Source organism: Miniopterus schreibersii, assembly GCF_964146895.1.
Source record: "Miniopterus schreibersii genome assembly, chromosome: 2".
NCBI lineage: Eukaryota > Metazoa > Chordata > Mammalia > Chiroptera > Miniopteridae > Miniopterus > Miniopterus schreibersii.
This window is the reverse complement of record NC_138102.1, coordinates 16,659,188-16,671,896: the sequence shown is the minus strand read 5'-3', so window position 1 is coordinate 16,671,896 and position 12,709 is coordinate 16,659,188. Positions and strand designations below refer to the sequence as shown.

The 12,709-nt window shown below is 36.7% G+C and overlaps 1 protein-coding gene across 9 annotated transcripts in view; it reads right to left on the bottom strand.

Moving 5' to 3' along the window:
• Positions 1-12,709, bottom strand: part of NRG1 (neuregulin 1) — an 882,008-nt gene that overhangs the window by 29,851 nt on the left and 839,448 nt on the right. For all 9 annotated transcript variants that reach the window (XM_081129574.1, XM_081129572.1, XM_081129575.1 and 6 more), the window contains one exon: positions 2,233-2,362. In XM_081129574.1, the coding sequence (XP_080985700.1) occupies positions 2,233-2,362 (130 nt within the window). The remainder of the gene's footprint in view (positions 1-2,232; positions 2,363-12,709) is intronic.

Genomic DNA, 12,709 nt, shown 5'->3' with positions numbered 1-12,709 from the left:
GAAGTTAATATGTGGAAAATAGCTGCACTGGTTCCTTAGAGGTATTTGGAAACTATATCACATGTACTCACTCAGCTTGTAAATCTTCGCAAAGGCTATGATGAAAAATGATCATGTTTCATTATTATAATGAAAATGTAGTGGCTCAGATGTTTTTCTAAAGAAGTAAAAATATGAGACATAGATAATATGGGCACTTTGTTTAAAAAGGAGGAGAATTTAAGGAACTATGATTTAAGTGTTTTTCAAGAAGATTTATTAAAACATAATTGGATTGTATGCCTGAGATTAGGACAGAATAACAAGAGTTCCACATGTAATAAATGAACCTCATATTTTACAGATTATAACTCTCAGCTGGCGTTTCGATTTTGATCTGAGAAAACCTTATAGAAAATTATAAAATTTGTCCATCCTGATTTACTCTGATAAATATGGGGATGCTGTGTTTCTATTGTATTCACAGCAAGTTGTCAGAACCAAAGACTAAAACTGACCAATTTTGATTCTCTGCTCTAGCCATATAGATCTAGATATACTGGTGATAAAACAGGGAAATCTAAGATTAATTTTAAAACAACAAACATTGATAGTCATGTGAAATAATTCAAACCTGGAAAGAAATAATTTTTTTCTACATACCCTTTCATCTTTACCTAGCTTTAAATTTTTGAAAAGACTTTTATCTATTAATTTTATTTTGGCTTATAACTATTACCTCTCTATATCAAGAGATGCTTAGTAATTGAAGCGCTCCTGTGATTCCTAGTCTTATCCACTCCAACAAACTACATTGACTTTTATAAGTTGTCTAATTGATAAAATCAGCTATACAACCAACAAAACTTTTCTTCTGGAACCACTTCTACTCTTTTAAAAGAAAAGCTTTTGAGGGTAAAAAGTAGATCTGGGGGTACTCCTTCATGGGGTCCCATGAGAAACTCTACACACGGCGCATGTCCAGAACAGCACAGAGAACAGCAAAACATTTCTTACAAAATGGCATTTTTCTTTGGTGTTATGATTGTAAAACATGTGTCCTTTAAGATGTACTTTATTACTTACAAATAATGAAGGGTTTTTTTAGAACTGGCACATAAATATTTGTACACTATTTACATGATGTATGGAATTTGCCTTCTTAATAATTCCTTGTGCTTTTTTATTTCCATTTTGCTAATTACTCTATTAGCTCTCTAACAAACTCATTCTTCTTTGTCAACATTTAAATGACAAGCTAATATATCCTGGAGCAGAAGTCAGTTTTTATGATGGCATGCTTTTTTTTTTTTGGTCATGTAGGACCAGCAGTGCTTCTTTAGAACAGTGGGACTCAGCTACTGGTCAGCTGCAAAATACATGTGTATTTTTCATCATTTCAGTGAGACAGTAAACATTCTTGTACCACATGTATGTAGCCTAAATATCAAGAATAGAACTAAAATGCATGGCAAGTAAACATGTACTTTTTAATGAGACCTGCTAATTTTAACTACATGGTTTGAATACTCAGTGTACTGATAATATTACTGTTTTATTCTGCCTGTTCAGAGGGATTAACTGTGATACTTCTGAATGGTGCATCAGCCCCTTCAGGTCATAGGACAGAGTGCCATTCTAAATATATCTACAAATAACGGCAGTGCATTGAAGAACATTCTGCTTTCCACACACAGTGATGCTAAACACACTATATCCATTTCCAAACACATGCAATTTGTTTTTTTGATAATTAGCGAGACCAACTTAAATTCCATTTTTAAAAATAGTGATGAAACAGTAAGTTACTGTCAAGTGTAACAGCTGTGTCTGTAAAGAACCTTCTGTACTTCTGTATCTTTAATTATCTTATTTGTTTTGCAGGTGATCACTGGGCTAAAAAGCGACATTATCTTACAGCTTAACTGCACATCGGCTGGAGAAGCAGGTGCCATTAGTTACAGGCCTCTATGATATCTGCACATCTCTTCTAGGTAACAGTGATGAAAACCGCGAAGAAAGCAACTTTATAAATGTGAAGGCAAAAAAAATCGTAAAAAGCAGGAAAAAAACCAATTCTAGATAAAAACAGAGATGACAAATGGTGCAAACTTTTTAAAATAAGCTACAAATAAAAAGCGTTATTCAACAGGATGCAACGAAATTGGAAATAGAAGCAACAGTACATCACGAGACAGAGTCATGGGAGAGCAGCCGTTAGGGACACAGCCACACAGGGGGTTCTTTTCTTACTTGCACAAGTATCTTGAGGGGTTGGAAAGGTCTTTCACCATGAAGCACTCGCCTCCGTTCACACAGAAAGTCTTCTCCTTCTCTGCACATTTCACAAGGTGGCTCGTCCCGGTGGTGGAAGTAGATGTAGCTGGATAGAAGGAAAAAGGAAGGTTTAGAGCCACTTCCCCCTTTCCGCCAGGCCCTTAACCTTCTAGTCTCCTAAGAGGGGCGACCACAGGAGGTGCGACAGGCTCCACTGAACTTTCAGGCTTAATACACAGCAGCAAAGGAGTCAAGTAATTAACTTAAAGGGTAATTAAATAGAGCACAATTAGAAAAGGATAACTCTGAGCAATTAATTTCACAACAACATTTTTTATAACCTGTATTTTATCTTCTAAGGAAGCTGACAAAGAGATCTGTTGTCATTAAGTAGAATACATTTTCCAGCAAAGCTCAATGATAATGATATGAAGTCATGTCTGTGCAGCTCAATTCAGATATCACTTTTTAATGGCAACTAATTGATAAAATTATTTATTTTGGAAATTATGTTTTATATATATATTGATCATGTTTTTAGACATAATATATAGCAAAAAAAATGCAAGTTGGCTTACTTGTTCCTAATAAAAATTTATATATTAATTGAATATATATTATCATATAGATAGGGGCCATTCTTTTTGAAATTTCCATTCTATCCTAATTTCTTCTCAGAAGAACATTTTTGAAATGTCCAACTGCCATCATACTTTTGAGGAAATGAAGACAGTTTAATATTGCTAAAAATGTACAGTAAGCACTACAGTATCCACCCATTTTGAATCAAGAGTAGAAATTAGTCTTAATTTTGGTTTGTAATATCTTCATGTAATAAGCTTGATACTGACTTATCAAACTTTACAATGATCTGAAAATGACGCTTCCACCATCAGGAGCATGGATTAAATAAAGCCAAAGGTCTTGGCATTAGAAAGTCTCTTCAGACCACAGGCAGTGCTCAGTCTCAACCAAAAGCAGTTTAATCTGCATAATGTTTATCACTCATATTATCAGGACAAAAAACAAAACCAGTATGTCAAGCCAATGAGGTTTCCATTTACTCTCTTGGGGAAAAAAATCCATCTTTAAACAAAATATTCTCTTGTCTACGAATCATTCTTTGTGGATTTTAATCCTTGCCTTCCTTAGCCTTAGTTTGTCATTTGCATATGATATTCAGATGACTGTTTACTTTTATTTAACCTGTCATGTATTATTTTTCCATTTCCTTCTGCCTTTCTTTTTCATTTCCTTCCCAAGTCCACATCTTGTTTTGACTTTTTTCCCAGTTTCTCCTCTAACTCTGCTTGATTTTTACTCTACCTGACAGAAACACTCACCATCTGATTGTTCACTTTCTCAGTCCCTCAGACCTTTCCTCCTCTTAGTCTCCCGTTTTTAAATTAGGCCTGTTTGGGGGCCATCTCGCTGTTCTCGGCATGGTTTATAACAGCAAAGGACAGTTGAAATGACCTGCCCTTTGGAGATAGATCTGGCTCAGATCCCACCTCCTGATGGCTTTGTGTCCTTGAGCAAGTCATTTAACCACCCAGAAGCTCGGTTTTCCTATTTAGAAACTGAGCTTACCCATTATTTGTAGAGATTATAAATAACCTAGGTAAAGGAACTGGCACAAAACTGGCACTCGATGAATAATAGCAGGTATTATTACTGGGCAAGTAAAGAGGATATTCATTAATCAAATAAAAGCTTAATAACAGAAATTTGGGGATTTCGAAGATGCATGTTATTTTTGAGTTACTACTATGGATAAACAAGAAATGGTTCAATTATTTATTATTATCGAAACAAAAAGTTTTCAAAATGGACTTCAAGTATCCTTCACAGGTCTATAAAACAAACCAAAGACACCAGGGAGAGTGAGGAGAGACTGATTTTACCCTCTGTTAGCAGCTATATTTTACTACCTTTATCAGGAAGCGGGGAATGTAATTAGCAACAATTAGTCTGTAAAATTATAGACAACATTTCCATAGATCACATGCCATGTGATGTAACGTAATATTATACTTGCATGTGAAACACTGTTTACATAGGTGTTGTGTATTCGTATTTTCATCCATAGCAATTCCTTTTTAAAAAATATTAGGAGGAAGTTTGCCTTCAGTGTTAAAGGTTTTGCGCTTAAGACTTTCAACTGCTGACAGGGTTCTATGGGATGACAAATTGGACAGGGTATCCTTGCTGTCCCAAGTGACGGTGCAAAATGGACCACCTGCAGTGCGCTGTCACCGCGTCGGTCCCTGCAGAGGCGCTCCGGGCCTCAGGCGGGCCCCAGTGGTCTCCGAGTCCCTGACAGGCTGCTAAGGATTAGCCCTCACCCACGCCGCACAGCAAACACTGCACCGGGCTCTTTCAGAACAAATCCTGAGGCTTTCGCTAAAAATAACAAAGCCAACATCCCCTCAGAGCAGACACTCCATGCAAATCGTAAACTTACAATAAAGATTAGCAGGGCTATAAGCAAGAGACAGATGCATCATCCCTATTCCTTAGACTCTCTGATCTTGTGTTATCACATAAGCAAGATTAATAAGTGTGTGTTAATACTAGAAATAATTCCTACTTTTTAGTCCTGTAAAAAGATTTTCCCCTAAAGTGATTATCTTTTCACTGCTATCCTGTAGATCCAAGTTATGACACATTCATCTGAACAGTTCTAAGATCATTACTTGAAACCAGCAATGGGCTATTTGATAGTAGAATGAGTCTTGGAGACAATGAAGTAGCAGCTATCTCATAGGGTCACCGACTGTCGTGTTTGGCCTTTTAATCTGTTAGCAGCAGTCAGGACAAAAGTGATCGTGGAACTGAAAAGAGCAGAGAACTTCCAGATGACACAGAGGGTGAACTGACTGGGTACAGCTGTTCTGAACCGACAGACAAACCCAGGGGTAAGTTGTAATCGTCAGAAGAACCTGGATGGAGATGGTGATATGCGCTCCCTTCACATTTTTGCCAAGTTTTTAAAAATTCTCCTTAGCTGAACTCAGCGGACACCCAGTCCTAAGCAGACGTTTCAGTTTTGCAGGGATTTCTTTTCTCTTTGGCTTACACACGCTGTACTGAGAAGTCTGACCACCTGGTGATTCTGCCAGAAACTCATAAAACAGACAAAGCAGCCTCTCAAACCAAACTATGGAAGCACCATTGCTTCTGGGAGCTTCGGGAGGAGTTTATCAGGGGTGAAGTTAAAGGTTTTGCAGATAGGATGTGGCTCAATATATAAAAGAGGACCTTCATAGCTGTTCCTAGAAGTGAGTGAAGTAGATCTCACTCATTCAGTACTTAATCAATCCTGCCTCCCTCCCTGTGTGAGTAGTTTGTCCTAAGCTGGGAGTCTGCCATCTTCTAGTAAGTGTTAAATGAACAGCAATTAGGAGCACTGCACAATATGACTTCGTTCCTTTCATGTTTTCCATTGATATGAACCCACTTTCCTTAGATGTTCCCAACTACATTATAAAGAAGAAAGTGCAAATAAAGCAGTAACTTGTTTTCGGAGAATGCACTCTGGGGTGTTTCACTCTTGACTTGGTCTCTCTTGGCAATTTAGGTCAGGACTAAGGCTTTGGAGACTTAATCATAATTTCCAGACTCCCCAAATCCCATACCACACAATACTGACTCACTCCTTCTTTGTTAGCCTCCATCCCCTCCCCACCTCCACAATTCTTTAATAATTGCATATTATGGGGAAGGCATAATGACAACAACTAGAGTTACTGGGGATAAAAACTGTAAGACTGTGAAAAATTCTCCTTAAAAAGGCAACCTTTATGGATAAAATGTAATGAAATGAACACTGGAGTTAGCTAAGAAGAGTCAGGTCCAGGGCTCTATTCTACCAATTACTGTCTGCATGACTCCTGTCCCGCTGACCGCCTCAGTAATCTCCGCTGTAAAAATGAGATATCACAGTGGGGCTGTGAAGTGTGATAAAATACTTTTTCAGCTGCAACCCTGCACACACATATATAACACTGTTACTATTACTAATGGTATGAACATGGAACAAAGAGAAGCCAAAACATTTCTCTGCAGGCTCTGGAATTCTATATAATCAAGCCTCAAATGTTTCTTAGTACGTTATTATCCTATGAAATATGAAAGGGTAACCTCTGCATGACTGTAAAGCAGTAAGTAAATATCAATAATCTATGCAATTTTAACTTTATCACAGCTGCTTGTCAATAATTTATAACCACTAAAATTGCCTATAAAATAAGTTGAAGAACAATTCACGTTAAAAGAAAACAAAACAAAACACTAACATCTTAAATGTGTAATTATTTTCAACTTTCAAGATCCACACAATTCTTTAATCCTTCTGACCAAAACTGCAAGTTACAGGAATTACATTCACTTACAATATTGTGTCATTTTAAGGGTTTAAAAACTCTAAAAGTATTTAAAAATACTGTGACATCCACAGTATAACTTTACATTGTGGAAATCATATTCTATTGCATACTTTTAAAAATATGTGGACTAAAAATTTGAGGAGTTAATTCATTGCTCACTGTTCTATTACTAAATATGTTCCCATGAAATCACACAATATTTCCTGTAGAATGCCAGGCTTTTTCTGCTCAAGGCAGGCTTAAAAAAAAAAATGCTTGAAAGGATGGCTGACTTTCTTGCTTGTTTTAAGTGGTGTTTTCCTTATCAGTGAAGTAGACAGCAGCAACAGACCAGGGCCATTACACACATGCAAACTGCTGATAAGATTCACTCTATTCTTCTTTGACAATTAGCAGGAATTAGCATGAATGTACAGTGTTTAACCCACAGAGCAATCATTAGATCCTGTCTTTCCTAAGTGAATGAGTCTTTAGGAGCAGTTTTGAGGACAATTCTTAATGATTCACTTGCAGAAAATTTAACTATGCAGTTTTCTCAATGAAATATACAAATTTTAACCATTTTTATGTTCTAATATGAAACTGTAAATCACTACAACATTACAGGTTTTCTTTTTATACCTTACCTGTGATATCTTCAATGGCTATGGATTTAGAAATCTGCATGCTTTCTTGCTCTTTGATCTCCCAGTTTAAAAAATCTGAAATCGCAATTTATTCTTGCTTGGAATACAGCTCCTCTGCAATTACATGCTAGAAGCTCTGAGCTCCTACTGGCAAAAAAGTGCTTATGTGGCTCCTGAAAAAGAAGCTCAGGAGCAGAAGCCAAGCAGAAATGCTGTGCTACCTAATGCAGCTTCTACAGATGCCAAAGGAATGACATTGGTTTTCCAAAGGGGAAGGCCAGAGCCAGACGCAGAACTACTGAAGCACTGTCACTCTCGGTTGGCAATTTTTTTCTTTTTTCAGAGTAGTCATTTAATTCAGTACTAAATAGAAAATAGGTACTTGAAAAAGAAAAAGAAGAAAATGACAGGGAGATAAAAGAAGCCTGTCTTGGAGGTTCCTAGAGCCAATACAGTGATTTAAAATAATATACTATCTCCTTGGCCTCTCCTCTGCTGAACTCTAAGAAAGAAACAAAAAGAGAAGCCAGAGATGGGCCATCATGAGACCCATAAATGGAACCAGAACTTTCTTAAGTAGAATGAGGACATCTCTCTTTACGGAACTGCGGTGGAAGTACTTACAGGTCCGAGACTACCTACAAGGTGTGAGTTTGTCCAAAGAATAGGTTGACTCCAAAGCCCAATGAAGATCGACAGATTTAAACAATGCGCTTGGGTTTAGGAATCATTTAAACACATACAGAATGGTGGACCAGAAAGAACCTTAAGATACTTTATAGTTTATCCCATATTTTAAAAGGGGATACAATTCGTTTCAAAAGAACAATTCTGTGGTCTTTAATAAAATACCTCTAGCTAAGATTTCACAAAAGTACACAGGGAAAGGCTGTCCAAGGTCACACAAGGGAATCAGGAAATGCTTGCTTTCTGTTGTGTTAAACGCATACAGGGGCTGAAGCAGGGTAATAAGATTGCCTTTAGGTCTCCCTCTCTCCATCACAAGCTCTCGGGGCAGAACCTAACATTATTTCTTCCCTCTTCAGCAGAATGAAAAGTGACCTTCTGGTGTTTCTCCTCATAAAACAAAATTATAATTTTTGTTAATAACACTGATCTCATTTGTAGCTAAACAGAAAGCAGATTCTAAGTTCCCAGCAGTTGCTGGGCAAATGATATGATGTTATTAGATAGTAGTATCCTTAGAAAAACAAAATTGTCAAGAAAGGTTATTTTTCAAACACACAAGTTGCTATTCATTTTCTTTTTTTTCCTGACAGTGCATTTCACTCCTGACCCAGTATAATCACTGTAGTCTTAGAGCAATGTCTCAGTTACATAAATGCCTTGTATGATGTCTGAGCTTTTCTGAAGAAAAGGGAGAGTCTCTTCCCACAGTGGATCACTGACTGGCTGAAATTACAAGAAAGCTACATTTTCTTCCTTACAAAGTCAATACTCTAAAAAGCCAAACTCCAGAAGTACCATCCTGTTATGTATTTTCTACTAATCACTAACAATTTTATATGAGTATACAATTTCCATAGCTGGGAGTCGACAAACTTTCAAGCTGTCCCTTGAATCTTTTCCCATCAATATCTATTCTAAAAAATTAAAATCCACCGAGCCTGCAAAGCAAATATTAGCAGTCAGTCCATTTGACTGGCTTAATTTGATATAGTTATAGATCTCCTCAGGTTAACAGTAGAAGGCACACATTCTTTACTGTACTCTGCCAGTATTAATTTTGTTGGGAAAAGGTTGTGCCAATGTAGAAAATGTTCATCTGCCACTTTCCAAATCAGTCAAATGTTTTGAGGACTCAACAAAACAAATGAAAACAAAGAGGACTAATCAAAGATTCAGTTATTCAGCAAGCTTCTAAAATTTCCATGTGACATTTAAGGACATAGGTTAATTTATTCATCAACTAAAATACAGTTAGAAGTGAAAGTAGATGAAAGGTCAAAATACAGAAACTAGGAGGCAAATTCATATTCAAAAAAATTCAAAAAAATTGTGGCATAGCAAAAAACAACAGGCATATGCTCATTTCGATAGATACAGAATTAACTTGATGAGATTAACAAATCAATTTCTATAAGACCCTCTATCCCTAAATCCAACCTGAATTTAATCAAACATCCAGATATAACAACTAATTTACAGTAAATACATAGATCAGAGGAATATATTAAAAGACACCTTGGGATGCAATTGACAAAACCCAGACTACAAAGAACTCTACAAGGCAAATAATTCAGTTTCTTAAAAAATATATATTAAAAGGGACAAAGAGAACTAGAGCTAGAGAAATAACAAGGTGAAATAAAAGAAAAATCCAAAATATAGACATTTAGAAGAGACTTATGAGCCATATATGCTAATAACAGTGTGTGCAACTTCCTTGGATCCTGATTTAAATAGTTATAAATGCATGTTATTCATAAGAGACTGAAATCTGATCGCTGCTTCAATAATTAGTATTACTAAGGGGTTATCATTAATTTGCTTGTGTGTTAAATACATCATGGTTATATTTGAAAATAGTCCTTAACTTTTAGAGCTATATACTGAGATATTTATACATTAAATTATAAGATGTCTGGAACTTACTTCAAAATAATAAGAGGAAAGGGAAGTGAGGGGGATCAAGATGAAACAAAACTGGTAGTTGCTGAACTGGATGAGGGGGATCAAGATGAAACAAAACTGGTAGTTGCTGAACTGGATGATGGCTACATGGAGACTCATTGTTCGTATGGAAAAAGACATGCAGGTTATGATCATGACAAGAGCTTTATTAACTTTGTGTTTCGAGTACTTACAACTGTAAACTTACTTTTGCCCCACCCTGTACTATTCTTTGTATTTTTATATATTTGATATTCATGTTTAAATGTATGTTATTATACATGTACATGTTTAAATGTATGTTTATATATGTTTAAAATAAAATGCAAAACTATCAATTTCAGGCTTTTCAAAACATGTCTTTATAATGTAAAATTCGAATGATACTCTATATCATCTAAATTTATAGACTTTCAGCTAACAACCTAAATCATACTTAACTTGTAAACTCTAGGAGAGATTTTCATTAATGTCAACAACAAGCCAAGGATTTTGACTACCAAAGCTATTATTCAGCATTGCTCTAACCAATGCAATAAGGCAGGAATAAAAACAAAAACAAACTGTGGTAAAACTGTAAGAAATGAGAAGATAAAATAATCATCATTTGAAGATGCTATAATTGGATACCAGTATTGACTAGCAAGAAAACCCAATGAAATAAAGGGATCATATTCACAATAGCAACAGGAAATATAAATCAATTAGACCTGCCAGGTGTGAATCTAACAATAAATATACAGAGTGGGAAATATCTTAAAAGGGTGATATATTAAGAAGGGGAATTAGGTCTGTGCTTGGGGGTGAAGAAGGCAGTCCTTTAAAGAGAAAAGCAAATGAATTTGTGGAGATAGAAAAATGAACGTCATGTTCAGTGAAAGGCAGCAATTCAGCCTGACTAGGAGATGGATTACAAATAGAAAGGTGAAGTTAATGAAGGTATACAATAATGCATCCATATGAGATAAGCCCTTAATAACCTGGCTGGAATTAATGTTTATTATGCAGGCCATGGAGAGAGTTAGGCGTTTGAGTAGGTCCATAATTAACAGAAGTAAGGGTCTAGTCTAAAACCTTTGGAAGGAGAGAAAATGGAGATGCGACCAGTAAAGAGGCTGTCACAAAGGTCTAGGTAAGAGAAAATCGTTCGAACTAGCACACTCATGACGGGAATGGAATAGGGGCCTGTTCAAGAAATAACACAACTTTGTATTTATATACATTAAAATTAGGTAGGAGCTAAATGCTGGAGCTCATTTGTATTTCACACCTTGCATCGCACCTCTTTCTAAGGTGTTAAAACTGCTTAACACGCATTTCCTCATTACTCTACGCAATCTAGGAAATACCCACGGTAGACAGAAGGGCTGGGGCCTGTTCCCAATATTCAATACTTGTATAGTGAAGTAAAAATGTCTAAGTGACAGCCAAGCCACATGATGCTTTTCTCAGGTGACTACACCACATATCTGATGATCTAAAGGACCCCACTAAGAATATACAATACGTTAGTCCCCCTGAAAGCACAAGATACAGAGGTGATCAAGGCAGTGACGTTCCTAAAAGTTCTGGGAGCATCTTTATGACAGAAAATGATTCCAGAAAAAGAATTAATCTAAGCTTTCAATGTTTTGCATAAAGAAGCCTGCATAAAAGTGTAGAAAAATGGGGTCTAGACACTATGGACACACTCTCGCAAGTGTTTGGGGTTTGGGCCAGGTCTCTCTGATCAGTGGCTCCCTAACACAAGGGGCCTGAATATTATTCCTTAGAATGTGACCTTTGCAGCTCTGAAACACCAGGCTGCCCTTCGCTACATACCATTAGCCCAATTACTGCAATTCTGGCTTTGTGTGATGGCCGGGAACATAAACAGCCAGATTCTGTTTCCATAAGCACAGCATTTTGCTCACAGGTGAAAGGTCACTGCATAGAAAGGAACGGAGCCGTAAAAGCATGTTCGAACATATGAATCTTGCTCTGCAACACTTGGCCAATTTCAGTCCGCATATTTTCCCAGAAGTCCCAGGAGTTCCTTTTTCCCAGGTTCGTGATCAGAATAGCAAAACACCCCTCCCTGTAACGTGATGCACTATTAAATGTGTATCTGCAGTTTTTAGGTTCCCAGCACAAATTCTAGTAACCGAGTAACACACGGAAATCTAACTTTTTTCAATACGGTTATTGTCATTTACACATGACCAGTCTGAGCAGGAATAAAACAGGGTCTTGAATAAACACATCATTTTAAATGCTTCACCTCAAGAAAACCTTTGCTTTGCCCCCCAAAGGACTAAGCTGGTCTCATAATATCTAGTTCATAATAGGTTTTGTTTCTCTAAAGAGCATATATGTTTTAGAGATGGGGGCAGTGGGGGAGGTAATATTACAGGCAAATCCTGTGCCTTTACAGGAACTGGACCAAAATGATAAATTAGCCTTGACTACATTATGCACAAAGCTTTCCTTAAGCCTTTGTTTTTAGTTGTTGTTGTTTTGAATTTCTGGGCCTTTACGTTCCTACCTAACGGGCGCCTGTTTTTCTACTGTTGGCGTTAAAACCTACTGTTCAATGAAACAGACAGGTGCACACTTTGAACTCATTTTCCAAAGTACACAGTATTTTTTAAAAACTGGAGCCACGTGTTCAGCATCTTACTTTCATCACCTGGCCTGGCTGTTTCATATCTATACATCATTCGCTTGTTGGAAGAACTAGATAGAAATCATCCTGCTTATAGTTAAAACTGAAAAAGGATGGGTTGAATCACATCATTAAAAAAACTAGAGGTCAGGGTCCTCTCT